This window comes from Anopheles coluzzii, chromosome 2 (genome assembly GCF_943734685.1).
Source record: "Anopheles coluzzii chromosome 2, AcolN3, whole genome shotgun sequence".
Classification (NCBI taxonomy): Eukaryota; Metazoa; Arthropoda; class Insecta; order Diptera; family Culicidae; genus Anopheles; species Anopheles coluzzii.
This window is the reverse complement of record NC_064670.1, coordinates 26745139-26770306: the sequence shown is the minus strand read 5'-3', so window position 1 is coordinate 26770306 and position 25168 is coordinate 26745139. Positions and strand designations below refer to the sequence as shown.

Below are 25168 nucleotides of genomic sequence, written 5' to 3'. Positions count from 1 at the left end.
ACGTTTTGGTAAAGTAAAACGCATGATAAATGATACTAATTATGCTGCCTTTCACAACGACTGCATTCAGTGCAGCCAACCGAACGGGAGAAACCCCATAATGTAGCATAAAGATCACCTTCGACGGCACGATCGCACCGTTGTGTTTGTCGTGCGCGTCATCCGTTACAGAAAATTAACAATTTCACACATTAAAATTTCTTAATTAAATAACACACCCGCCCCACCGACTCGGCGCGTGATCTATCCTCGCCGAAGGAGCGTGTGGTGTGCCAGGCGGCAAAACTGGGTGATCCTATTTTTATGCCACCACTATTGCCACTGCTTCATTTCGGTGTGTTTGTTGCAATGTAGCAACATCGCAACACGGTAGGCTCGACAGGCAAGAATGCATCTTCCACGAGTTCTCACCAACTGACCCCCTCTCACCAGAGGGAAAGTGTTTCTCCCAACGGCACCACATCCCGTTGATAGACGTGTCAATTACGTGTGGTTCAAGATATTTCCCCTCCCTGTTTCATAACCTGTAGGTTTCGCACAAGGGGAGTCAGTTGTACGTTTGGGAGAAGTATAAAAAAACACACACTTTCATCAACCGCCACTGCCATGCAGCTGGTGGTGATGGTGTGGAAAATTTAATTTTTAAATTTTTCCATCACCATCCGCTATCAGTTTGGCGTTTGTGAGAGAGACGGAGCGTCACATTTTCCTGACGGCCTAACTCCCAGCTCCCCCAGTGGCGCGTGCCTAGGCCCGCGTGCGTGCTGCTGCGATCGATGCAACGGAACCTGACGCTCTGACAGCAACCTGTCAGATGGTTGACATACGAGCGGGAAAGAAATCATCACTGACACCCTCAAACGCACCGGACCACATGGTCCGCACCCGGGCCATCCTCGGGACCTGCTTCGGACCGCGGGGAGTTTGTAACTGAACTCATAAATGTCAATCACGGGCAGGCGTTTCATCCCCATTCTACTCTCGCTACTCGTCTTCGTTCGAAATGTATCAACTTATGCTTTGCGTTCGCGTTTCCGTGTTTAGAAGTTGGTAGATGGTGGAATACGTTTGTTATCTTAATTTTTCTTAACTGCATTTTATAAAACGTATTAAACACAGACACACCTATTCAAAAACAATACAAAAAGGTAGGGGTAGGGGGGGTAACCACTTTAGCCACCGGTTGTCGTCCTTGGTGGAAATGTTTCATCGTAGCAATAATTTTTCATTTCCTCATCTCCTATCCGTCTCCGGGGCGAGCGCGGCAAGCCGATCATCAACACTTCCATCGCGACACGTTGGACGCCGACGGACCGTTTCTCAGCTGGCCGTGTAATAAATTTCTAAAATTAAATGATTTTCTAATTTTAGTCATCACTGCGAACCCGCACCCGTACCCATGCATGGGTGACGGGACTGGGAGGGACGCGTTCGGTCGCGTGTATTCCTGTGCGTTGGGATGAGTGGCGCGGGCGCAAAGGGAGAGACGAACAAGCGACTCTTTGATGGATTAATAAATGTGTGCGATAAAGGGACACTTAACACACGGTTGAGTTATTAGCCGAGTGGAACGGTATTGTCCTGGAAATGGATAAGATCTTGCGACCAGCTCAACACCTTTTACAAACATTTCATGCTAGCTACAATTAGTTTTAATCATTTAATGTTACACAAGTTACCCAGCAAACAAGAAATCAAATGGAGAAGAGGGATACGCACTGCAATTGCAGTAGAAGATTATTTCCCCCTCGCATGCTGTACCCTCCGATGACATGCTGCATCCATCGTCATTTGCCACACAGCATGCCATCTGCCAGCGAAGTGAATCGGTGCGTAGTAAACTTCACTTGTTGATCGCACCGCATAGCAGGCAAGATTAATGTTCCGCAACACTTGTTGATTTTCATTGAGTGCAGAAACAAAGTGTGAGCTGCGAAGGAGCTAAGGTTCTGCAACATTGTGGGCTATTTTTATTATGCCCATTTACTCCGTGCGGCTCCTTAGGCTGACCATGAGTATAGAGACATTTAATAATCTCCTCGCCCGAAGTGTTTGATCTTTCACTCCAATTCTACTGCTCTGGGAGTGCAGAGAGTTTAAGCACTGGCGGGCAAATGTTGTAGAGTTTACCGTCTTAAGCCGTCCAATTAATACGGCAGCAAAGGGATTAGATTTTATGTCACCTTAAAAGCACCCTGCTCTAATTTATTCCACCATCCCGGACGGCTTCATCAGGATTCAATTTGTCAGCATAACTCACTGCTGCACTGTACTTGCCCGCTGGCCGACCGGTGGGGGCATGGTCCCCGTGAGCTACCGCATAACACATAAAATCCTAATTTATTCGACTGATCCTCTTCACCTTTCAACCGAAAGCAAAAGCATGACCGGTGACTCACGTGCCAACCGTCTCGCAGCGGCAGAACAGAATAGTGATGCTTAACGCACTCCTACGAAGAACCCCCCCCCCCCCCCAAAACTGTTAAGGCGCTAAATTCCACAGCTACACAACAACAGCCTATATAAAACGCTTTTTTCTAAATTCCAAACCATGCTCTCTCACACTGCTCCACTTCACGCCATCTCCCCCAACACACTTCCGTATGCAAACGGGATGGGGCCACCAAAATGCACTGACGATGGATTGTATTTTTATCGTCTAGAAATTATACCCGTCAAATTTCACTTCTATTTTTGTGCAATATTTATAAACAACGGTTCGGCGGAGAGCGCAGACGGTCGGTGGCTGCACGTGCGGCGTGCCGTTTTTATGCGCGACGTCACGCGGGATGAGCTGGCCAGTCGAATTAACCTAGTGCTGTGTTTATATTTCCGTACGCCTCCCGGAAACAATTTTGGCTTTCGCCCGATCGGTCGATCGATCCTTAAGTACGTACAAGCAAATCGTTCACTAGCCCGTGTTCAACCTGTTGCACGCGGCTGCTTCACGATCGATGCACATTCTTGGTGCATTGCATTGGCTGTTGCCTCGCTGATCGCTCCCTGCATAAACCACTCCCCGGTGGTATACCGGATACATGGATGATTAATTCGAAAATAATAGACTGGTGCGGTAATGAGCTAGTCCGCGATGGGGGCACGGGCTGGCGGTATTTTCGGGCCATCGTAAACATTCCTCCAAAAACCCCACTGCAGCGAAAGCTGTCTGCCTGCCTGCCTGTCCGGTTACGGGTACGCTGGCCTACCAGCCAGTACACTTTATAGCGTCACGGTCACGGTGACGAAAGATGGCTGACATTTTCCCGATTGCAAGCGGTAACGCTTTTTGGCATCGATGGATTGCCTGCTGTCACTGCCCTAATTATAGCACGCTGATGCCAGCCCCGGTTCTGCCAGCCGAGGGATCGTTCTGCGCCGAGGGATGGGCCGCGGGCATGCTCAAACCGTTGGCCAGCTAGTACCGACCAAGCCGGCAGTGTTGGGTCCCGCTCGTTATCGTGACGCTGCGCGGGAATAAATAAACGAATCCCCCCCCCCCCCCCCTTCCCGTACCGTGGTCGTGACGTCTTGAGCAAAAACGCTCCGTTTTCTCTCCGGGATCACCTTCGGGAGAAATGGCCAGCAATTGCGTAATGGTTTATAAGCACAGCGCAAACGAGAGTGTGAGTGTGTTGGAATTAGTGTATGTTTACGATTTGGCCGCTTCCGAAACAGTGCACACACACACACACACACGTTCCGAGTCCGATTCCGGTGTCCATTTTTGGGCGGTTGCTTGGGTGTAGTGTAGAAGAAGCGCGCGCGCGCTCGTGCCAAAGGTATATTTTAGGACTTGGCCGGCTGAAGACGTACGTACGCTCTGTATGGTTGCGTGTTTGTAATTAGTAAGCTTCGTTCTGCCCGGCTAGCTGAAAGGGGAGCGACCGGTTGTCTCGTCAGTGGCGAAGTAAACAGAGACGGGCAGGCAGGCAGATAGACAGGGGGCGAGCTGTTTGTGTTTGCGAATCTATATTTTCAGGGTTAAAAATAAGCCGCTTCCATCATATGATCGACATCTGTAAACACTGGCTAGCGTGTAGCCTGTGACGTTGGAGCGTATTTTTCCGGAGGTATGTCTTGCACCGGGATGGTTGTCTGACTCACAGACACACGCACCGTTCGCGTTCTGGAAGCAAAAAAAAAACAGGCGACCCGCTTTGAGGCCGTTTTTCTCCCCGAAATGGGGTAACAAAAATAGCGCCCGCCCGTACAACAGGTGAGACAGGCGCTGTGTGCACTCGGAAAGCGGTTCGGTACGGCTCGGACGGCCAAATTGCTACTCCACGCTCATGGACACGAGTGAAGTAATACAAACTGACCGCATCCATCGCATCATGCGGCAATCCCATGCGAAGTGTGGCGGGCCCCGCGAGTGCGTTGACTGATGACATCAAAACAACTGTCAAATGGTGATAAATTAGTGGTTCGGAAGCGGCGGCCTGAGTTTTGTCTGGTTCTACTGGGCCCGGCCGGGTCGAAAGAAAAACCCAAAATTGAAAAACAGCCACACCACGCTGCCGATTGATGAACAGATAGGACAGGTATCGATGGAACGTCCCAGCCGGTAACAGACGTACGCCGGACGCGGCGCAGCAGACAGCCGATCCTGGGGCGATGATCACTCCCCCCTCCCGGTGCCGGGCTGTGCGAAAGTGTTAGCATGTATGTTCCTATTTTTGACATACCAATTATACCTGGGCGACCCCGTTTCGGGACAGTTTCTAAGCGTTGCCACCGCGAACCTCACTTTTCGCGGCGCAGTGCGACATAGGGGTTGCAGGGTTTTGTGTTGCCGCATCCCGTTATGGTACTGTCACGCGCGGGGGATGGTGCCATAATTCAGCAATTAGTCCCGTGCTCCCACCACCGTCGCACGGCCGAAACGAATTTATGAAGTGTCAAACCTATCGAACATCTATAAAGACTTCATTAGGATCTGCTTAGCGGACGATCGCGTGTGTGTGGGTGCACCGATCGTGGAGTGATTTTACACATCCGAGGGATTGAGGTCACACACATAGAATGCAGTCGGATCGTTTTTTTTTGTGCAAAATATATGGGTGTAGGATTTTTATTGTAATTTCAGGGCCCTTTTGTACGTTTTTTGCAAAAGTATTGCTATAACCATAACCGACAACTATCGATGTTCATGAGTGCGCACATCTGAAAAGAAACAATTAAATCTCAATGTCACATGACTCATTTATCGCCTGTATCGTTAGCTTTTAATTTGCTTTAATAGAAAATTACATGATGGTAAGACCATCTTCTGATTACATTTTGCTGTGTCGTGTCTTCCCTCCTTCTGGCCCGATGTAGACGATATCTATTGCAGTGACACGCGTACACCGGTGCCGCATGGGCCGGCCGACTCCCTTTTCGCTAATAGCACGCGTGCCAATGATCATAAATTTTGACCCCAGCCCGATTTGTCAGCGAAACGGCTTACGCAGCCGTTGTCCTTGCTGTCGCTGCCACACGATGGATGGTTGAATTTATTTTAATGGCTACTCCCCCGTCCCCGAGGACGTTAGAAACATTCTGAGACGCACTGCGACCGTGTAAGATAAGCACAAACACTGCCGTGCTGGGAAAGGTTTGCGCAGTATGCACGGAGGCATAAAAAAGAGCATTAAACAGCAGCCATCGGCCATTTTTACTCGAAGTGATGTTTTCGATGTGCCCCTCCGGCTTGGGATGTATGCGACGGCGCCGTCCGAACAGGGTGACAGGACGAACAGCTTGTCATTAACCGGCGGTCATTTGCGCTGGTCGTGCATGGGTGCGCTCCGTTTTTCGGGCACTGGCGAATGCAGCGAACGCTACTTTTACTGTTGCCCTGTTTTCACCGGATTAGCTGGAACGTAGAGCAGCAGGCAGGGTGCAGCAGTGTGGAATCGATAGCTCTAACTATAGCTACTGGCAAGATGCATCTTGTTTAGAAATTGTCAGCCCGTGCGCCATGAATCTGCGAGAGAGCCGTTTTGCAAAGTCGGCTAGCCCATGCAGTGATCCCAATACACACAATTTTGCAGGTAACGTGTTGCGTACCCTCCGTACCGGAACCATCCGGTGCTGGTGCTTTGTGATTTATGGCCGGTGCGTTGCTCAGCTGCATTTGGAGACTTCTGTTTATGGACTCTGCCAGCATGTAATCTGCGTCTTTCTCCCTCCCTCACTCCCTTGGTCTTATGTTCAGGAGAGTTGTCGAGGGTGGTAGTACTTGTGAAAGATTGTCCCCATTTTCTCACCGATCCAACACCGTTCCGATCTCTTAGGCCTGACGTGGGGCGTTGCGCCTGAACATTCCCAAAGATGCGCACCCTGTTTTTGTTTGCTTGGATGGATGTCAGCGGCGCGTTGCCTGCTCGGGTGCCAGCACGTCTTATGGATGACTAATTAATCCACTGGCAGTTAGAACAACAGATGAGCTGTCCTGGGATCACATTTGCTCGACTGTGATACAGTATGCTATATTGGGCAAATGGGCAGCCAATCCCTCGTTCACCCCCAGCTGGGAAGGGAACTAGATTTGGAAATAAAAAGGTAGCGATCTGCCGGAAGCGAACCGGCCTAGACTGGATGCAATTATATCACTGGCACAAAGCTGACACGCTGGAGGCCCGCTTTTTCACTGACACCATCATTACTGCTGAATCGTAAAAAGAAATCGAGATCGTACGAGCGCACTACTTCGAGCATTAATTAACGGCCGGCGCATGTGTGTGCTTTGGGGAATGATCGACGGTTGCTCTGGGCAGAACGGGGACGAACGCATCGTAACCATTTCAACGCAGCGTACTAGCGTTCTGGTTGAAATGGTCCTAGAATGATACAGTTAAAAATCAGGCATTCAATACGCCAAAGCACCGGAGGTGCGACTCTCTATTGCTACTCACACAAACCTTGGAGCTTAGGGCCACAACCCCGTTCACCGGGCACTTCATTAATCATAATTAATTGTCATTCGAAGATCAAACGATCAGAACGTTGAACGAACACAGGCAATGGACAGTGAGTCGCAAAATCGGATAGAACCGGATAGCCCAAGGGAAAGGGAAGCTCGAGCTTCAATGGTCAGGTTGTGTCCACTCGTCTAGAATCATGCTCAAACGATCGTAGATATGTCACAATTGAACAGATGGGTTTTGTCCAGTTCAATTCAGTGTATAAGTAACTGCTTGAGGGAGATTATTGATTCATAGAAGCTATGAAAAGAGAAAAATGTTTTTAATGATTGTTATTTATAAAAAAAGAAGAATTTTGAAAGGCATAAAATAAACTATCGGTCAAACAGTTTTGTTTGGGCCTCTCCCAGCACTTGATTGAGTTGTTGGTTGTTGCCATTCGATCAGCCACTAATAGCTCATTATACCGCCGTCGGGAGGCAAACCTACTGGCTCTCAGGGCTTTCAGGCTAAACGTCAACCGGTGGCAAGCATTAGTGAGGATGATTTAAAAGCTCGACGATTCATACCGCTCGTATCGCAGCCTAAGCCGGCGATATCGCGGTACAGACAGATGCAGCTGTACCGCTAACGACCTAATAACTCCGGCAACCGGTGTGGATCAGCAACTTCACAGGCTTTCGCTTTCAATTCCACCGACCAGCGTATGGGTTCGTTGGGTAGAAATCGATCGAATAGTCACAGCCAAAACGGCACTACGGCTCGGTTGTCGTGCCATTAGTCGTGCCGTTCTTATCAAGCACGCTGTGCATGCAAAGATTGAAATTAAGCAGTTTGCCACGTTAGTGGCCTCGGAGGAGTTTGATTTTCTTTCGGTTGGTTTCGATTCCCCTTTTTTGGTGGACCGCCGAACCTAATCGGACCTCACGTCTTAAGCTGCTATGGAAGGCCAAAACAAACTCTCGGTTGAAGGTTACCCCCCCTCCCCCCTCGCACCTCACGCTTCCGCTAAGGTTCCGAGATGCATTAAAATGCCAACATTCGGTGCGCTTCCTTCCCCTGCACCAAAAAAGATCGTGGAGTTGCGCTTAACCGCCCGATAAAACCGTTCGCGAATGGCTGGTGCTGGTGTATTGGTCGTCAACGGTATTTGTCATATCTAGCTTATGTGTTTCAACCTTCAGCGTCGCTTCTTCTGGCCATTCACTTTTGACGCTGGCAGGGGGAAGGGAAGGGAGAGAGCACAAGGTGGCGTTTTAATTATTCAAATGTGTGTTTGCACATGTGCGCCCAGGCGTCCTTTCTCTGCGCTCTGCGCTTCGGGCTCGTGACGCAGCCGCTTAAGATAATTTGCGCCGTTTAGTGGCCAGCGGACGGGCCCATGACACACCGAACTGGTTTCGGAATGATACGCGGCTCAGGTGTTGTTTGGAGGCGATAAAGAATAATGCGGGAGACAGCAGGAGACACAGTGCGAGAAAGTGTGCGCAGTGAAATCAGTTACACAAAAATTAGTTCTCACTCAGCCCGAGCCAGCGAACCTGTTGAGGGTACGCGGAACCGGGGCAGTAATCGACTTGCGAGCCGTGCCATTAGTGTCAAGTATCACTTCGGTTTGTGATACGCGCAACTCAAACAAAAAAAAAACAAGGTAGTTGATGCAACTGGGCTGGCTGGCGGGTTGGAATGTTTGAGCGCTTTGGGAAGGCATGAAGCTGAAATCGAAAGGAAACACAGAACGAAAGCGGAACGTTTCGTCAGCAATAGCTCAATTTTACTGCAGTTTAAGAAGTTCAACCAAAGCAAAACGACTGCTAGTTTAACTAGCTTACATAAATAGTTCTTTACGACAAACTATGAAACGCTAGTTTTGAGGGCATCACCTTGCGGGCAGTGTAATTTATACTTCATTAGCATGGCCATACGACTCGGTGCACTTGCCAAGGTACTGTAACGCATAAAATGGCTGCAACGATTGCGTACGATGGAACACGCTGATCGAAAGAAGAAGAAGAAAAAAAAACGCGATAGAAACGATGGCCGAGTTTTATGCACTTTTCTTGCACGTATGTATGCACAACGGTTACGATTGATCCGTGGCAAAAGTTTATTAGCAGTAACGGGGCCTAGCAACATTTGTTGCATTGAGCTGTACCATATGTTACAGGTATGGAGCAAAAATGCACTCGCCGGTTGGGTTTGGCAAAGATTTTTTTTAATTTTCACTTGAGAAAATGTCCACCATCTGACGAGGGCTGGCAAGCACGTCGCTAAAAAATAATGTCCGCATTGACAGCATCCATACGAAATAAGTTTTTTCGTTCCACTGTCAAGGATAGCTGGCTCTTGAAGTACATGTTAGTGCAACATGATCACTGCAAAAGGCAACGCTTAGCTAATGCACATTAAATCAGTTCATTAATGAATTGCTAATGGCACTGTTTAGCTTCAAAGCAATCGGTTTTCTTTTTTCAAGCATTGCACTAAATGAGTCTCGTTGTACGGATTCACATAACCGTCAGGCGCTGCGTGGAGCCATTTTGCTCATTGCACAGTTGTATTGCTCAATCTGCTGATCTGCTTTTTTCGACCATTTCTACAACTTTTGAGACACTTAATGGATATTTTTAATAAACATGAAGCGTTCTGATAATTATCAGTTCAACTGCTTTGAAACAACTAAGTCATTCCCATCGGTAAAAAAACCTTACCAGCAAACATGTCCGGAGTTTAGTTCACTTAGCTAAATGTGCATAAATGGGAAAATGGACATCTATTCGAGAGTTTCTACATCATTCGAGTAGTAGCTTTCTGGGAGGCTCGAGCTTTGAATGAGGAGGACCTTCATTTGATCGACCTACGCACCATATTTAATGTTTGAATCGCCGACCAAGCCTGTTTCGCATCAGGTCTGTGATGTTGATGAAGCTAATATACCTTCCCCCCTCCCCTATGGGAACTAGTTTGGGGAGGCGTGATTAGAATAAAGTTGTGAATGAAATCCCATTTTGCGTGGGGATCGAAACGATAATTAAAACAAAACCCCAGCTGACTACTAGCGGGCATGGCACACTGTTTGCTTGAACCAGAGACTACTGCACTGTGCCAATGAAGCAGTGTTTTTTCTGCCTATAGTCCACCGAATTTTCGGAAGCTTTTTGTCCACCCACGCACACATAAACTTGTGCGGGGCTTGGCTTTGCAAGGTTGTAGGGAAATTATGCGCACAGGTAAAATATTATCACCGAGGGGATTTCCTTTTTAGAGCTCTTTATGCGGCACACAATGTTGCAGGAGGATAATCATTTCTTCCAGCAGAACATACGCCCTCCCGGATGGTGGGTCGGTGTGTTCGGAAAACTCTTGTGGGTGTTATGTTGTTGACGGTAAAGCCAGTAGAAAGATGCAGAAGTTAAATAGCATGAATGGCCTACTGAATTTCCCCTACTTCACCTAAGCGTATCCACCGAGAAGCCTTCTGGACGTCCGGAAAATGATGATAAATTTCAATTCAAACATCCGCCTCAATCTGCTGCGGTGGTTCTATCGTGCCCCGGCTGCCTGTCAAACAAAGGTCAAAGTACGGAAAGCTCTTGCCTTGGCACAGTTTTCCACGAACTCATCTCCCTAGCCGAGACCGTGGGGTTGGGGTAACATCAAACTGTCGGTGCACAGGATTTGTGCTACGAACGGAAAGCTACATCAAAGCGACACCGCAGGACTTGCCGCGATTTTCAGCCATTCGGTGCCCTGTGACCTTAAAGTGCTTCTGGTGCTGATAGTCCAGCACGGGGTGTACGTTTAATGTTAAGGTTCAGAGGTCTGGCGTTGTTTTTGTGTTTAGTTGGTTGGAGATGTTCTTTTCCCTTTTTCATTGGAAATCTATCCAATTTACAAGAAGACTTGTAGACGCTGAGAGAAAAGACAATCAACTAGCTGTCATTCGGATCGGTTGGCGATGGCTCACGTCCTACGTTTCAAGTGCGTGCTGGATAGGCTTTCGGTCCATCTACAATGGCTCCCGGTGTTTTTCTGTTACCCCCTTGTTTCCGCCAAACCAACAAGCCTGTCGCAAGTTTGGACGCCATCGAGATTGTTTCTCGTCAATTTAATAAACCTCCTCAGCATCACTGTTGGTACTGCTGTTCCGTTTCTAACGCTGCGCTTAGATCCGGTCATCCCACGCACGAAACCTCACTTTTAAATGTGTTTGTGAATGTGTGTGTATTTTTTTATTATTTATTTCACAAGCAACCTAACAGCATCTAGCAACACAAACACACAGCAGGCTGGGTGGAACAGCAAACCCAGCACGAACGCTGGCTCGTTCCGGCGAAAGCCACCATCCTTCGCAAGCTGCCTCGATGGCGGTGGGTTTCATTCATAAACACCTAGCGAGTTTGGTCTCGCTTGCTCCACACTCCATTCAGCTCCGAAGCTGCTTCTAACTCACTCCGATAGACTAACATTAGTACAACTTCATCTCGCCACAGCCATGCTCGGCGGTGCCACCCGTACTGCCCGATTACCACCAAACCTGGCGCTCGTTTGTTCCGTTCCGTGTAGGCGGAAGACTGCCTGAACACCACCAGTTCCAGTGCGCCGGAACACGAGTGAGGGACATGGTGGAGACGACGGACGGCGCTCGGTGAATTTGTGAATGAAACCCAACCCTCCCATGCTACCCTTCCCCTTCCCAGCCACACCACCCGCGGTACCTTACCTCTCCGCTTGGTTCGCTCCATCGCTGCCGTCGTCAATGGTTGTAGTAAACAGGTCGCATCGGGCAAGAAAAGCTCTCAAGCTCACAAACAACTAGACACGTGTACACCTACACGCGCATTTGTCAAGCACTGGCACCATCACAGGCACACTGTGGCACCGGACACGTACGCAGGCGCACGCAGCAAGGCACAAATACAACCATAAACCCATCTCGCTGAGTGGCTCCCTGAGTTCCGCAACCGGAGGACTAAACCAGGTGCTGCCAGTATACGGGGGTGTACGGGCGCTTGGTAGTGTGGCGGGCACGCACGAAGAGCAGCCTGGTAAGTGGTGCGTAGGAGCAACAGTAGATGGCGCTTGGAATTGGTATATCGGTGAGCCAATGGAGCGATTTTGTCGTACCGCGTTTGGTGCGACTTAATCCTTCCACTGGTTTGTGTGAGGAAGGGGTGGCGAGAGCGAAACCATCCACGTTCGGGGTCACCAACAGTGTCAATCTGTTGCGCCACGTTTTGAATACGTGAACGGTAATTAAAACATTAGCGCTACAGGACAGGTGGGACGGAGCTGTCGAAAGAGACGTTATTTACTTTTCAGTATTTAAAAAAGAGATGTTAAAAGGCAGGATCGATGCTGTATTCTGTACCAAGAAAGAACATTATTAAGCAAATCTGTAGCATTCTGAAAACATATAAAAATGAAGTCAAGTACTAAATACAGCCAAGTCCAGAAAAAGCAAAGAATAAGTTCAGTGTCAATTCCTCTTCACTTAGACAATTTTTAATTTTTCTACTATGTTCTGTTTCCCAAGACATAACATAGTTGAAGCTAACAATGCCGTTAGCTCTGCCTGGAGATGACGGCATCCATTTCCGGTGCTCGGTTGAATCAGGTTATGAGGAAATCATCACCATCATCATCACCATTCTCTCCACCACTCGTTGGTCCCGTAGAGTAACGTACGTAATGGGAAACTGATGATCGTGATCGATACTTTGCGGAGGTGTTTTCAGTTTTCAGTACTTCGGCAGGGCGGATTTGACAAACGATCGGCCCATTTAGGGTAAGCTGGGTGATGGTGGCCTAACCCAGCCGTGCCTAGCACGACCGGGCTGGACCTGTAGCTCCCTAGAGGCCCCGGATCTCTAGGGTGCTGGTGGATGGGAAATTTGAATAAGCACGCTAATTTGGAAGCTTTGTAATCGTGGTGGTAGAACTAATCAGTGCAGATAACGTAAATAAGACTTAAATCCTGTTCAATATTCAAAAGTTGTAAAAATCAGAGCCTTGGGAGGCTTGATAATTTTGTAGTTTAGATATTTGTACAAAACGTTCAATAACTTTGATTACGATTTGAACGTTCAATAACTTTGATTATGAATTTGAACGTTCAACAACGTTCTTACGATTAAATATACCAAATAGCGAACATTCTTTTTATTACATTGTAACGTTAAGATTAATGATAATGTACTACATCAATATTCTATACTTTCAACAGCCTGTCAACGTTGGTAGAATCCTATCATATGACCTTTTCAATGCTTGATCGTAGTCGCAGTGATACGGCTCAACGAGTCGCTCTCCAAGCAGTTTAATTTTCAAACAGCAAATGCTGATCTAGCGAACTATTACTTTCATACCCTTTCCCACTCCAACTACCCTTCGAATCAGTCCCCATGGCAGTGTGTTTTATGGGCGCGAAAGCCAAACTTTAGAAACGTGAAACCGTCCTCGTCGTCGTCGTCGCCTTCCTCGCCATCTTAAAAGTTGAATTTGAATACATTTCATTCAGCAGCGAGCGCGGCGGGCGGACAATAAAAATGCCGGTGCAGCGGGCACAAACCAGGGCCTGGGCCCATACGGTGCAGGACTGCCATTTGTTGTCGCGTAGCGGTCCGCGTCTCATTTCCGTGCTGCGCACTCCGACAACGATCGAAGATTTGATACTGATGAATGAATATTTTTCATGAATGAAAATCAGCCCAGCTTCACTGGCAAACTGTGTGTCTATTCATGAGGCTGGAGGGTGGTACGTAGGTGGTCTAACGATGCAACCAGGCAGTGTAGTGCCCGGAACCTGGCGGTGCAGCGTAAGGATGCTGCAGGTGGAGGAGAGGTGAGAGGTGATTTAATAAATTATACAACGGTACCTTAATCGGTTGGCGGATCAGGAGCGCGCGGGGACAGATGAAATCCCCATCGCCAGTGCGATTTCATTGGTATTAGGCAGGCCGAGCGACTGAGGACCTCCGAATGGTAGGGAGCCGAAGCTTTCAAAAGGTGACACGCTTCAGTACGTGTAGGGCTCTGGCAAGACCTTCAAGCCGGCGGTCGGAAGCGTGGGTGCCAGCTCGGTCAAAGGGTTTTGCGACAAAGCTGCACTGTAACGAGGGACGGATCAGAGCTAGCTGTTACTCCGATGCCCTGAATTTCCTGTCCCTGCCGTACACGGGCAAGCTGCCAATCCCCGCACAGCGTAGTGTTGCGCTCTCGTTGCGCTCACTGCAACGAGGTCCGAAGGTGAACGTGGTTGTTTCGAAGCGTGGCTTTCGGGTCCCCTGCACCCAGGCGTATGCAGATTTGAGCGCTCAAATGGTACAGTTTCGTCTTAAAACGCTGCTGTTGCCGCTGCTGCAAGCTGGCAGGCCGACAGTGCTGGTGGCAGCCCGACTACAAAACAGCGGCCAGTGCGACGCGGCCGGACACTTAAATCCTTGTCCACCAGACAGCCTGACGGACGAGCCCGCCGTTTCATTCATAAAGCGAACGACTCGACGAGCTACGGCACACGGTCCGGCTCGATGGGTTGATGATGCAAATGAGGCACCATGGCTCGTGGCGTTCGGTTTCATTGACTGCGTGGCTCCGATGTCCACCGATTGATGCGGTGACTGATGGAGGGAGGTCGAGGCTTCACGTGCCTATCATCCACTCCCCCTCCCCCCAACAGTTTGTCCCATTAACGGACAGAAGGGTGAGGCGTGGTGTTACGCAACCTTACGCAGCGCATAATGTTGCGTATTGGTGGTTTCATTCATAAAATCGTGGCGCGTCCGATGGTCCGCAGTGTGTGGGCGATGCGTAAAGGTTTTGCCAGCCAACCGAAGTGCGACCTTAATGTGACGCCTACCAGCGAACGCGTAGCGGATAAATACACACGGGCGCCATGAAGGGCTTGTTTTAGGGCCGATTGATGGACCCACCTGACGCTTGACGTTGCAACCCAACGGAAATTTAATCAATGAACGTGAACGTTTGTGTGTGTACGTTTACCTGTTTGATACACCATTCGAACCAACACCGAACTCGCAACGCCGTGTCCTTGGCTTCCGAGCTACACCTACGCAGCAAATTTTCCAAACTGTCACGCGGGCAAACTCGGCGCACTCGGAGGCTTTTACTAAAACCCAATGGCAATTTATTAATGGCCCGGTCGCTTAGGTTCGACTTAGACGGAACAAGAACGAGCGCATTGCCGTGCTGGCAGAAATCTTAGTGCATTGCACACTCATTTGCACGGAGCAGCAGTGCTGGGGACTGGTTCGGCCGGGCAACCGTGCATGGTGTGCGCGCGCCCCAAAACCGCGATTGAGCAATGGAATAATAAATCTTCGCCTAAGCGTTCGCACACACTAATGAAGGAAGTTGACGGTGGACCTGTTAAGGGTCCAGGTACTGGTAAAGGCGATTGGTGAGAGGCCTTCATTTGTCAACCATTCTTAACGAGTGCAGGCTACGGGCTGGGGCCAGTGCTTTGCAGCGTTCAATTGCAAATGAGCGTGCGGGAATAATTAATCGTGGAAGTAATCCGATCGATCCTATTGATGGGTGCAAGATATGAAGACATTTGGCTTGACATTTTTATCTGCATTATTAAACTGAATCAAACTACTCGCACGATAATCGCGTCGATAGTTAATTTCTTTGCGATAAAAACGTTTGTTGTTTGACGTTGAACTGAAAGGATTTTCAATTCGTGCTTAAGTTTCTTTAGGTATGATGTGTACAATTTATGGACATTGCTAATACGAATGGAAAAAATGTATCACAAATTACATAAATTTTGTTAGTTCGCCGATTGGAAGGTACGCTAATGAGGCAAGAGCTAAAATAAAAAAAAATCCTCTTTGCTGTAGCATATACTTACAGTAAATGTATGTACATATACTATACTGAAATAGATAAACTGAAGTCCTTGGGCTATTTTAATATGAATTTTGTATACAAATTTCATCTCAATATAAAAGCTACATGTTAGTTCAACATGAATGTCCTTACTGAATTGTGAATTGACTTTAATCCTCACAATTAATTTTAGCTGCAAACAATCCATCTCGCTAAACTTGCGCGCAATTATGTGTCCGCTAAAGCGCCAAATCAACAAGAAATAAAATTTGCAAACAAAGGCGAAACAATAAACTTTACATTCCTGTTTTGTTGAAAAACAACCACATTTGGACGCATGAATGCCGTGATGACGAAACATGTTATGGCCGTCATAACGCGTTTTCGCGGCCGTTTTCCAAAGAGGTTTCTGCCATTCTGGCCGGGCGAGCGAAACACATCAGTGCTCTCCAGCGTGTTTCAAGTAATTTGGGAAAGAAGTTCAACCGCTGCCGAAAATGGTCCGGATGATCCGAGCGGATCGCTGTTTTTGGATGGAACCACTTTCGGAACCACGTTGACAAAGTTTGCGCGGGCGGATGATGCTTTTTTCGCGTCCGGTGAATCCGGTCGCTGGCGTCGGGCAGACGCGTGCCTTTAGCCATCGGTGCTGATCTGGGGGCCATGGCAGCCATTTGCTTTTTGCTGCCGGGCAGACAACCGAGCAGGCAACAGAAGCAATGGCAACAGTTTTGTGGGAAAATAAAAGGCAACCATTTTCACTCGCGATTGCTCAACGCGAACGCTTCGCGGGCCAATGTGTTGCTGGCCGCTCCGTTCGATTGAACTACAGCTTCCAAGGGTGTATGGGCGCGTGGCGCAACAATGGCGGCGTCCCTTCAAACAATCGAGGTCCCCAGCCTACGCATCGAGGTTCGTGTTTGTTGTTGTCTGTGTTTGATGCTGATCGTGGTAGGAAACAACAGTTTGCATCTTGGCAGGGTCGGAAGCTTTTAGCTTGTTTTCGACCGTTGGTGCTACCACGGCACGGGCTGACGTTAAATGACAAATCCCACGCATTTCCGGTCGAACCCGAATCAATCGGATGCTAGCGATCAACGGTTGGTTTGATTTGTGGACGACAGAAGTTTACGTAACGTAGAAGAGCAGCGCGGATAGCGTGCCTGAGAAAAGAGCAAAATATGTCGTCTAACTATAATTTAGTTGCTGTTTTTTTAAGTCCAAATGTAGGCTGATGGTAGATTCTATGCTAGGCTAGGAATAAAATTAATTTTATTTGTTGCAAAACATATTTGTTAGAGAAACGCCACGATGTTAAATGAATTTAATATTATTCATGAATTTCTATACTCAATATTGCTGTTTCAAATTATCAGCAATTATTAGTGATATTTTATTGAAACATGACAGCTGTTGAAAAACATCTTTCCCGTGTTGAATAATGGTATTCACATTGGAAACTGTTTAATTTAACGATAAATCGCCATAATACAATTCAATATTCTATTTAATCTGTGTTCTTGATTTGGTTTATTTTTGTAATAAACCTCTCCATTTCCTTCGCATAAAACAAAAGTAAAGTAATGGACAGCTTTCTACGACATCAAAACTGCTTAAAAAGCTCAAAAATTCGTACCGCAACGTTTTGCGCTTTAAAACGTATTTTAAATGGGTCACGATTCCACCTTTTAACGTTGAATGACTTGTATCGAAGGCATAAGGCAGGGAAAAAACAAACCACGCGCTCTTTTAGTGATGCAGTTTTAATGAGATTTGCAATATGACTAAAGTTAATCCCCTACGTACGTATCGGATTGCATCGAGCAGTGCCATCGCAACCGATACTGCCGCGCGTTTGCATTCATGCATCCCCGGGGTGAGTCTAGTGGACCGAGACCAACGACAGACAAAAAGGAGAAATAAAACATGTGTACTTACACGACCGCCAACAGTCGTGTAGCTATCTGACCGATCGAATGATCGGAAATTAATATCCCCCTTCCTTTCCTCGTTTCAGATAACCTTACGCTCGGCGCTGAGTCGCGCGTATTCTGCCAGCGTATATGGTGGTTTTGTATTGAAATTAATTGAATCAAAATTAAAATGTTTCCCCTATAGGTGCCTCTCTTGACCTGAACCAGCGCAGTACACCGTATGCACCGTATAAATGTAAGATTTGTAGCGTATTTAAATAAATTGTTGCCGGAGTGTAAGGTTTGTACGGTTTGTTTTGAAAAAGTTATTTTTGTTTGTTATTGCTTGCGAAACAACAGACCCAAGAGCTCGTGCAGGACATGCATCGAGAGCAAAGGTGTGATTTAATTGCTTCCCCTTTCTGCTCAGTTTACAGATGCTTATTGAAACATTTGTGTAAGCAAGCGTAGGTTAAATGTATTCTAATTTATTGAACCGCTTCAAAAACTTCATTCTGCTTTGAAGCGTTCTATTTGTTGGATAAATGGAAATATATGGCTGTGTGATAATTGAATATATGTGGCGGTGAATGGTTTTTTTTTATATGTGATGTTAAGCACTGAGTAATTTATCTATTTTTATGCCTAAATAGACATAAGATTTAATATAAAGATGATATCGATTGAAATAGCGCATCTGAGCCAAAATCAATAGTGGGGAAATTTATAACCAAGATAGCTAAAAATCTTCGTTATCTTGAAACTGCGCGCAAATGGTGAGACTTTCGCAACATCGCTCTCGAAAGCCTGTACGAATGATGTCACGCGCTGCAACCGACAGCCAAGCGTTGTAAAACAATCTTCTGATTTTAACCACATCCTTATTCAAATGAACCCCTCTTCAAAGCAACCCTGCTTGCTAGGTATGAAATCATGCCACCGTCGACCAGCCGACCCAGTGGAAATGTAGAAAAAAGCAGCACTTGGAGCCTAAAGACCAGTCATCTTCATTAGTCAAGTGTGAGCACTTCGGGCTCACAAGTTTGTACGCACATTGCGAGTGTACGCACGTTCTGGTGCCATAAACCTCTTACCGCTGTCTTTGACGGTGTTCGCCTGCGCAGCCTCAACGACGTGGATAATTAATCTATAAAAGAAACAATCCCTCTCGCTTTGTTTAGTTTTTCAATCAGCCGCCCATAAACATAATGTATCATTAGCATAATCTAGAGGACTTTATCGGTTTTATAATGCGATTAATACGTAGTTTCCTGCTTTACGACCTGCCGTGCCGTGCCATGCGCCATATCCCGTCGGCCGTCGGATGCTGTGCACGATGAACCACGCACCGATGTGTGTATGCGATTGTTTTATGCTTTCAAACAGCAGAACAGAATGTTTGGCTTTATACAGAGGAGATGGTTTTCGTTAATAAAACTGTTTTGATTTTTTTTTCATACGAATTAAAGTAAGACAAATCGAAGAACTAAAAATGCGGAAAAGATTTGTGTTTTAGTTTCCTTTTATGCTAAAACTTCCCTGGAAACGCTATTTAATGTATGATTGTCCTTAGCATCGATCGATGCTTATCATCACGTGAGGATCACTTTTACAATCCATCATAAAAATGTCGATCGCATAAAGTTTTGACACTTTAGGAGTGTTTCCTTCCCGCATCAAAGCCCGCTCTCTCACTCTCTACATCTCTGTAACTTGGCGGTTGATGAAAAACGTAAGGCTAAAATGTTTGTGCAATAAAAGTGGAGCTGATTATTACGGTTTTATCCGTCCCTGATCGGGGCAGCATGTTAAGCAAGATGAGTGGTACAGCAACAGGAAAAAAGGGGTGGTGAGTAGGACCGTTTCGGCAGATCGCCACAATGCTCCATATTTGGAGAGATGAATAATATGATCCACTTAAGCGGAATGGTCGGATTTGTGACTTATATGCGAGTTTGTAAAAATCCTTGTAATGATGAAACATTGGACACATTTATAGAGACTAAAAACCTACGCACCCGAGGGCAGCTAGATTTTGGGACAAATTTGGTTTCAATGCGTCGCTGTTGGAGGAATGCAGGAGGGGTTGGTATGGGGATTGTTTTGACTTGCTTGCCGTAGCCGGAAGAAACGTGTCTGAATATGTAACGCGAATAACATGGAATAACAACGACTAAAAATGACAGCGAAAATAAAGCAGCGAACGGACCGGTACGGCATTAATGAGACAACAAACATTGAGGGGACGGGAACGCAAGACCTTAGCGCTCAAAGGCTCATCTTTTCTGACGCTCGGTTTCGTTTGGCTCGCCGCGGGAATCGCTGGGTCGCTGTCACTTTCTTCTCGCGCGAGCAGATTTCACTCGCGTTGCATCTGTGCTGTTGTCTTACATTTTCCCCGCATAGCGTTAATAATTTTTCCCAAAATTTGGGCTCATCTTGTGTGGCTAAGCTGAAAGCAGACAGATTACCCAGAACTAAGCTTGCCAAGTACTGGGAATGTGCGATTATTGTTAGATTTTGCTGCGCTGCATACAATTTACAGCATCTAACACGCGTTAGCTTGCGCGCTTTATGGGAAGCGGGGAGGCAAATAGCGCTCGCGTTGGAAGAAAACTAGCCACCACCGCTGATGTGCGAATGGAACTGAACGCAGCTCGTAGGCCTGCGTCGTCAGTGTGTGCGGTGGAGGAGAAAATTTATTCCCATTTTAATTTATGGTCGTTGACATTTGCCTTCAAATTTGTTCGATGTCGGCTTCGAAAATCGGAATAGATAATCCGCTTGATACTGTGGCGCTTCTTCTTCCTCTTCTTCGCATCGTGGCTCAAGCATAATCTCTGCCAGTTTGATCTCACTGGTCGAACACATCCGTTGCGCTGGGAAGCTGGTTAAGTTTCTCAGTCTCATGACGGTAAGACTACGACTGGTACAAACGGTATGACAGTTGAAGTTGTCGAGTAAGAATGAAATTCCGTACAGGTGTATCAAATGAAATAAATTGAAAAGGAATGATTATGTTTAGAGCTAAAAAATCTCCAACAAATTCCTTTCCAGCTAGGTCAGCTGGCGTCAAACTGTGGGAAAACTGTCAGACAAAACCGTCCCAAAATATTGCCGCGCCCCGATCGTGTGCAATATGTGCATAAATCAATGCGGCTAAGATTTCATCCATTTGTTTCAGTTTGATTGTTTCTACGACGAAAGATTAAGCCCAACACAGCCCAGCGAAGTCAGCGACGACGACAACGACGACAATCATGATGATGATGATGATGATGTGCTAAACTTGAGCGAAGGAATTATTCATTTCGATTCCCATCGGATCGTGGCTCTGGTTCCAAAATGAAACGTTGAATTTTTAATAAGACATGATCATTATCACTCACTCGTCCGGGCCAATAAAGTCAGCCTATTGGTTTATTATTTCATTCATAAAATGGGCATCAGTTTCAAGCGGGGCTTATAGCGGGTCGTCATGAATTGTAGCGACTTTTGGCCCGTTGGAACATAGTATTATTTTATTGGGCTTTTATGCCGAGAATGAATCATTCTGTTGCCGTTAGTTGCAAGAGGCGAAAGAAACAAACGTAACAGACTTGTAGAGAAAAATTCAAACATTCAATCAAAGCTTTCTACGAAAGCGCACCAACCACAACAAACAATTCCGTAAACACACCGCCAAAGCTCCACCTTTGTCCTATGTCACGCGAGACGGATCAAATTGTGTACACTTTTGCTTGACGAAACCGGAATCGCCCAAACAGAAATCTTGCACGGGCTAGCGAAAGCACCTTAAGACACTCACCCATCCAGAACACCGCCAGGACAGAATGGTTTTATGTTTCACCGTGTGTCGTTCCGTGCTTTACTTCCACCGGTGCAGAAAGCGTCCGCAACGCGTCAGCCGCACCACGCACGGCGAACAAGAGAGCACGTACATAATACCTCGATCTTTGCCTCGCACCGACAAACCAAAACAGATCCACGCGGATGCACACAAGGCATTGCTGGACGCCGTGGTGACGGACACGCTACGGACGCTACCGTTTGGGCGCGAAATTAGAACCAAGCGCGGTAGCCATGGCACGAACGCTGTGGCCGTGACGCCAACGCAGCGCTTCCTTCACAGTCTCTGGCATCAGGCGAGCCCCGCGGGGCCCAAGTGAATTGGCAGAACGCGCACGGACGGCACGGGGCGGAATTGCTATTTTGCAACACAAAACCCACCCGGACCAGACCCACCGGAGAGCTCATTATGGGACGACGACTTTTCGTGTTATCATTTCGCGCCATTCGCCGTCATCGTCGTCGTTGCCGACGTCGTTGCCGACGTCGTCTTGAGCGAGGCGAGGACGCATTGGCGGGTATGATTTTAGGTACGCTTTTCGATGCAATCAAGAAAACTTTCCGATGCTCCTGGGCCGTGCTCCCGGTACAGCTTGCTAACGAGCTGTAACATAACGCGCCATTATGGCAGTGCAAACGAGGGACAGTGGCAGGACGGGTGCGGTTGCGCCGTCTGGAAACGGCCGGAAGTAGCGCGCCCAGTTTTTTCGATAGTTTGGCGCTTGGCGCGGAAGACACTTGGCTGAACGTCAACAACGTCGGGCGGTACCAGGACCCATGTTTGCATCGGTTTTCCCGCGTCATTTGCGCGACTTGGCGACGACAACGTACGTCGTAGCATAAGATTTATCCATTCATAAATCTCCCCTTTCCACTGACGCTGGCCACAGCGAGACGATCGTCTCATCGCTTTCGCGTGTATGGGCTTGAGTAAAATATAGCGCTGCAGATGCGCTCCAAACGCTCGTAATTGGAGCTGGGATTGTTTTGGCATCCGGTTACGCGGGATGCACACCGTTCGCGCTATGGTAGCATGCGGGTCAAGAATATTAGAACGCTTTGGCGCGAATATCCGCGTCGTGGTGGCTCAAACACGACGCTTTTTATCGTTCCGGCGGGAACGGTTGCGCCATTTTGCGCAGGTTTACTATGCAGTTAGTGCACACGACGGTGTGCGCTACTCCACTGTTTACGTGGCAAACTGTCGCTGCGTTTTTCGGGCGGGAACCTGCTGGTAACTATGTCAACAAGGGTGATGGTCCAACGGTTCAGCTTACCTGGTCCCGCCAATTGCGGACCAGTGGGCCCTGGGCGGATTGCACCCGTCTGTGCCGGGTTGGTATCGGGTGTTTGACGATGGCGTTTAATTAGCATATCAAATGAAAATTCATCATCCACTGGGCAAGGTGTACAGTTTTTATGGTTCGCTGGCGGATGGACAGCGAATATCAGCTAATTACGATCGAGTGTACCGGATCTTGTGTTATTTTGCTTCGAGTAGAGTCTTAGAAGACATTCTTCGCTAAATGTGTGCAACATTTTTAAATGAATTTTTCGAGAAATTTTGTTAGAAAATATTTGAAATTGTTTTTTGAAATTCAGTTTCTGAGCAATCAGGAATGCTTACAAATTGAGTAACAATTGATTTGTTGCATTATCTTGTAAAGCTTTAAAGCTATTAGCACTCTTTTATAATGGACCATCAAAGGATCTAGACGCAATTTCGTCCGACCTAAATTCACTAAAATAAAGAAGACGTAGCGTCTTCAGATTAATATATAACCACATTCAACATTCTGCGCCAACATCATATGATGATAACTTGACTAGATTCAATTACATTTTAATGTCGTATTTCTTTTCATAGATTGATAAACAGCGTACCTATCCTGCAAAAAGTTCTTCTTCAGATGAATTGAGGTTCTTGTTATAGTTCTTTGAACTTGTTAAATTTGTTAAGTAAACAACTTACTTACGAGAAAGTACATTCAATGGAGGCGCATTATGCTTGACCCAAGATTAACTCCTAATCAAATCATTTCTAAGACATCATTACGGACGATTGAAATTTCAACAAAGTTTCGCAAAAGTGTGACCCAACAACACGTGGCATTCGCCATCGTCTCAAAAACCCCACCCTCCATACCCCTCCTCCATCAATTGCTCTACCGCACGCTGTGTCGCGTAACGAGACAACTAAGTCGTGCTATTATCGGGTGGTTCGATTCCAACAAAATGGCGCCCGCAAAGTGTAATGGATTCGCACTAACCTGTTCCGTTACTTCCGAACCATAAAGCGACCAGATCGTCACTCGGCGACGGATGATAATTACCATACAAATATGGGCTCGGGTAATCAAAGAGCAGTCTTTTGGAGGGTGAATCGCCTGGAAGAAAAGAGAGATAGAGAGGAAAACGGGAGATTGGAGTGATGAAACTGATGGTTTGCGATACTGTTTCAGCTGGAGGCGAATGAGCGCAACGGAGCAGAGGGTGCGGGAAGTGGCCTGGGCTGGTCCGTGCTGCGTCGTATTTTTACAGTACAAGTTTTGGTCAGTTGATGACTGCTTGCGGTCGTGGAAGGTAAGAAGAAGCACATTAGCAGGAAACCGCTGAGCTCAAGCGAAGTAATCACGAGAGAATAAAAATGGCGCCTTTCAAGGGTTCTTTCATTTTGTTTCCATCCCAGCAAGTGTTCGTAATTTGCAAGCGGCATCAGATCGGATGATCTGAGCCAGCGGGTTCGTTCAACTCGTTTCGAGATTTTAATGTTGTACGCAGGGTTAGTAACCTAACCGCAGGAATATAATTCCCAGCCAATCAGAACCTGTGAAAGTTCCCCGGCTCCCTCTTTTGCACGTCATTAAGAATTGTGTGTCCGGGTATTAAGAGCCATTGGCCTCCAGGTTCCGTGAGGCCGAATCCCAAATTCGGCGCTTCTGAAATCAACTTTGGAATCGATCCTACCGATCAAACGGGAGGCAAACGGTTGTCCCTACGTTAAGGCTGGAGGTAAATTTCAAGCTAAAATACCTGTTTTTCCTAATACAGCAGCCCCCGTCCGAATGGCGTGGGTTTTTCATGATGTTTTTGAGATTTTGGTTTGTGGTATTGTAACGAAACCATTTCTGTTGCTTTATTTTTGACAGGCAGAATCATTTCTTCTTGTCCCTAGTGCTATCGGTTGAAGCGAGTGAGACTAAATGCTGGGATCACTCGTGGACTGGTATACGTGTTTTGGTTGTTGTTTGGTTCCGTCTGTATTTTGTTTGCTCGGCTGCTGCTGTTATGTGTAGCTCCATTTGGTTGGTTTTCCATTTAGGGAAGCTTGGTCGCTAATAATATTCAACACTAATTCTATTTAGTGCTATTTCCAGCTTGTTTGCTGCCTGTGGGATCGCTCGTAGCTTAGCTGGGATGATGGATTTATTCTATTCTGCCCGACCGGATGGCGTCCGATACCCACTTAAGTGGACACTAATTCTCAAGCACATTGGAGGTTTTTTGATGGTCTTTGAGAGCAATGAAAAAAAAAACCCTTACACATAAATCCTCTGGAAGATCCTGAGCAACATTAAATGTGCATTATACTTGAATCAAATGGATAGAATAACTTCTTCTAATACTGAATAATGTCTAATGATG

At 47.0% G+C, this 25168-nt stretch overlaps 1 protein-coding gene across 2 annotated transcripts in view; it reads right to left on the bottom strand.

The window, feature by feature from the left end:
• LOC120949357 (dendritic arbor reduction protein 1-like) overlaps positions 1–25168 on the bottom strand; it is a 73935-nt gene that overhangs the window by 33140 nt on the left and 15627 nt on the right. For both annotated transcript variants that reach the window (XM_040366619.2, XM_040366618.2), the window contains exon 4: positions 23794–23910. In XM_040366619.2, coding sequence (XP_040222553.2) covers positions 23794–23910 — 117 coding nt within the window. The remainder of the gene's footprint in view (positions 1–23793; positions 23911–25168) is intronic.